At 44.1% G+C, this 4,158-nt stretch overlaps 1 protein-coding gene across 1 annotated transcript; it reads right to left on the bottom strand.

The window, feature by feature from the left end:
- Positions 1-280: 280 nt before the first annotated feature.
- TAL2 (TAL bHLH transcription factor 2) lies at positions 281-2,328 on the bottom strand. Its single transcript, XM_040241132.1, has one exon. The coding sequence runs from the start codon at positions 2,086-2,088 to the stop codon at positions 1,771-1,773; it is 318 nt and encodes a 105-aa protein (XP_040097066.1). The 5' UTR covers positions 2,089-2,328; the 3' UTR covers positions 281-1,770.
- Between the last annotated feature and the right edge of the window lie 1,830 nt (positions 2,329-4,158).

Raw genomic sequence — 4,158 nt, 5'->3', positions numbered from 1 at the left:
ACCTGATGCAAAGAACTGACTCATTGGAAAAGACTGATGGTGGGAAAGATTGAGAGCAGGAGGAAAAGGGGATGACACAGGATGAGACAGTTGGATGGCATCACCTACTTGATGGACATGAGTTTGAGTAAGCTCTGGGAGTTACAGATGGATAGGGAAGCCTAGAGTGCTGCAGTCCATGGGGTCACAAAGAGTCAGACATTACTGAGTGACTGAATTAACTAACTAACACGGCATGTGGGATCTTAGTACCCTGACCAGGAATCCCAAACCCCCTGCATTGGAAGTGCAGAGTCTTAACTTCTGGACCACCAGGGAAGTCCTAAATGCATTGTTTTAATAAATGCATTGTGCCATAACTGTGAATGCTGTGTAGAGTTTAATGACATTATGAACTTGCTGTTTTGAGAATGAGATTTTGAGGATGCCTCATCCAGATTTCTTCTGATCACCAAACCAAAGAGGTTCATTTAAGCCTTTCATAAACTGAATATCTTCTTTCCAGAGTGGGCAGAAAATTTAAATTCCTCTATTGTGTATATATAATCTCAAACCCATCAATTTCCTACCTATAGTTCAGAAGGTTTTAAAACCAATGTTCTGTCAAGAATTTTGGGAAAATAAAACATTCCAGAGACAATCAAATGACATTATTTGTATTCTGGGCTTAACTATGGGATTCATTTTTGAATCCAAGCATCATCACGGTGGTGTACGGTTGTGAGTTCTGCCAGATCCACGCTGTTCATTCTTTTGTGGGCACTACCCCTCCCAGTGTAAAACTGAGCTAACGCTCCTCAGCAGGGAAAACAAATCACACATCCATCAATTCATTAGAGTCTGGTATTACACTCCTATTGTCTACTCTAAATCTTTTGTTAAGCTCTCTGTTAAATGAGCTGTTAAATGGTAATATTTAGATTTTCATCATTCTATTTGAATTTCACAGGTCTTAAATCATCAAGAACTCATGCTGAATTAAAAGTTTTCAATACCTGACATGTGAAACTAAAGGATTAGGAAAACTATTTTAGTACTTCTTTTCATAAGAAAACCATGAACTCTCACAAATTATCATGTCCTTTCCTCTCATAGGTATAATCTACCATTTGGCTTTAGCGATAACACACATACTCGTGGTCCAATGCAAGTGACACCTCACATTTCCATAGAGATAGAGGATGCAGAGCTCTCCTGCACGTATCTGCCGCCTTCTTGTGCTTCATGTGTCAGAAGGGTCTTTTATCCGCAGATTCCCCCCAAGTCTCCAGGCTGGTTTCTGCAAGGGCTATCTTTTCATTTGTCTTATGCTGTTCACCCTTGATCACATATGCCTCATTTTTCAGAACAAACTTTAAAATATGTTCGGAGGGTAGCGTTTTCTACTCATCGATCTGCGATCCATTTCGAGGAAACTCTTCTTACAACTGAAAACATATTACGTAAAGCAGTGATTTTCAAGCCAGTTTTTTTTAGTCTAAGGGTCCTTTTTTCCCCAAAAACAACATCTTATGCAAGAACCTGGATTTATAAAATCAACAGATACAGGCTTTTCTGCCTGAAGCCCCCAGGGGAGGGGATGTGTGGCCACCTCCCTTTTGGCCTTCTTTTAGCATTCTGCAGCTGACCATGAGACACTTCCTATGAAGCTTGAGTTCATACCTCACAAATTATTCACCATGCTGACTCTGGTACTTGCAAAAAGGCTGTTGACAGCTAGTGACTTCTGAACCAGTGCTGCCTGGGGTCACAACAGCTAGAGCCCCACAATTACGGAATGTGGTGGCTTGAGCCGGGTGATGGAACCTGGTAGTCACCAAGCAGAGTCCTGTCTGGCAGGTAGGGTCCTTGGGGGAAAAGGCCCAGAATGTTTCCTGGAGCGGCCACTCCTGTTTGCTGTAGGCTCTGCTCTCCCAAGACTTTCACCAGGAAGTTGATGTACCTCATGGCCAGGCGAAGTGTTTCATTTTTGCTCAGCTTCTTGTCCGGAGGGTGAGTGGGGATGAGCTTCCTCAGCTTGGCAAAGGCACTGTTGACGTTCTGCTGCCTCCACCGCTCCCTGGTGTTCGTGAAGATCTTTCTGGTCATGTTGGAGTTCCTAAGACAGGAAAGAGAAAGGGCCCTGAGGGCCAACACCTTGTCAGAGGCCTGCTGGGTAGCCCATGTCCTGCCAGGAGCTTGAGTTGTTCATCTTCTCGACCCAGATCTTAGGGGGTGTGCTGCCTCGTTTCCAGGTGTTGTGGATCTTCCTGTGACAAGAGAAGAAAATGCGGCAGAAGAAAGGGCAGGGTGAGAGCACCTCCTGTCAGCTTTTCTCTCCCTGGTTGTTTCGAAGCCTCCAGGTAAAATGGTGGTTTTATCCTAACACTCCCATTACTTCTTTTATAACCAACTCTTCCTAAGTGTTCAGAATCAGGCACGGCGTGGGACTGAGTACACATGAGAGGAAAATACATATTTGTTAATAGGGAGTTGAATGTAGATTCTTTAAAAAGGGGGAGGGGGCTGCGATCCTAGGTTTCATTTACAACATAACATTAGGAATGAAGAAGGTGACAGCACAACTCTTTTGGCTGGTGGACTTCATCTGCAGGATTGGGCGCACTGTGTAAGGGCTAAAATGTCTAGACCAGACCACAGTCCGAGGGGGATGAGCAGGGTGAGGAAGAATCTTGAAGTTCAGTTGTATGAAGAATAGCAATGGGGTTATTTAGCATGACAAACAAAGAAAAGGAGTAGGTGAAGGGTGACAATTTGATATGGATGCTGCGGAAGATAGCCAGGCCCCCCAAGGTTGAATCTGGATGATCTTTCCAACCGTAGGCGAGGTGATTGTTATCACGTATTGCCAGTCCTAATCATGCCATTTTTTCCTCTGAGAGGCACAGGCCCCTTTGTTCAGGTGGCTTGGATTAACATACATAAATGGCAATGTTTATGGCACATCAGGAAATAAGCCAAAACCCAGCACCAGACATCTGGTACCCTTGGCTCATGGCTATCAGTTTGCCACCTGCTCCAGTCTCAGCAACCTGGGCAGAGGGTCCCTTCCTGTTGCCCACACCACCACCTCCCCCAACCCAAAGAGCAGTAAAGATTCCCAATTCCATACCTTTACATTTTCTGTCCCATGAGATCCCTCCTCACTGTTTTCTTGCCTATTTCTACACAATCTTTAAAGAGCAGATTAAATCCTCCTTTCCATTCCTACAAACCCTTCCAGGCCATCCCAGAGACTCCCATATCCTTCCCTTGCTGAACCCCTGCAGCCACTGGTGGTAGACAAAGGCTATTAGGAGAATTAAATAAGCTTAATATTTGTAAATCAGTTTCAACAGTGCCTGACACACGGTAATGGCTATAAAAGTGTTGAGGAATAAATACAACAAAAATATGTTTATAAATAAAAATGACTTGTGAAATACTGAATTGTGAATACTGGGGGGAAGATAATATCTTGTTTTTCTATAACCAAGTCTGCTTATACAACCTCTTGGCTCTTGCTACCTTTGTTCCTTTATTTTAACCCTTCCTGTAGACCTGCTCTGTGCTAGGCCCCGTACTATGAGCTGGGCTTGTGGACTTGGCTGGGATGGGATACTTGTGCTCAAGGAGCTTATTGGATGGCCTGATGGAGAAGGTGGCACGTACAGAAACATTTAAGAATCACAGGACAAGGTCCCACACACTAAGGGCCAAATCCAGAGAGACACTTGCTGACTAGAGAAAAGCATCAAAGGATCATGTCAAGACCAAAATAATCAGGTCAACGCTGCTGAGCTTTTCCCTAAATTCTACCTTTCTTTACTTTTATCTGGGCTTTTCTGAGGATATGAGGGCCTTCCCCAGTGGCTCATCAGTAAAGAATCTGCCTGCAATGCAAGAGATGTAGGAAACTTAGATTTGATCTCTGGGTCGGAAAGATCCCCTGGAGGAGAGGATGGCAATCCACTCCAATATTCTTGTCTGGAGAATCCCATGGACAGAAGAGCCTGGTGGGCTGTAGTCCATAGGGTCACAAAGAATCGGAAATGACTGAGTGAGCACACACGCACACACAAGGATATAAGTCTGTAGGTAAATACTGAGTATCTGACATAGGTTACATAAAAGCAACATATAGAATACCAGGAAGTTGGTAGGTGCCTCTCAAAATGC

Source organism: Oryx dammah, unplaced genomic scaffold (assembly GCF_014754425.2).
Source record: "Oryx dammah isolate SB20612 unplaced genomic scaffold, SCBI_Odam_1.1 HiC_scaffold_1, whole genome shotgun sequence".
Lineage (NCBI taxonomy): Eukaryota > Metazoa > Chordata > Mammalia > Artiodactyla > Bovidae > Oryx > Oryx dammah.
Note: the sequence above shows the minus strand (reverse complement) of the source record. Positions and strands in the feature narration are given on the sequence as shown.

Bases quoted from the DNA above. Each gene is read 5' to 3' on its own strand.
- TAL2 (XM_040241132.1), bottom strand. From the start codon at position 2,088: ATGACCAGAAAGATCTTCACGAACACCAGGGAGCGGTGGAGGCAGCAG.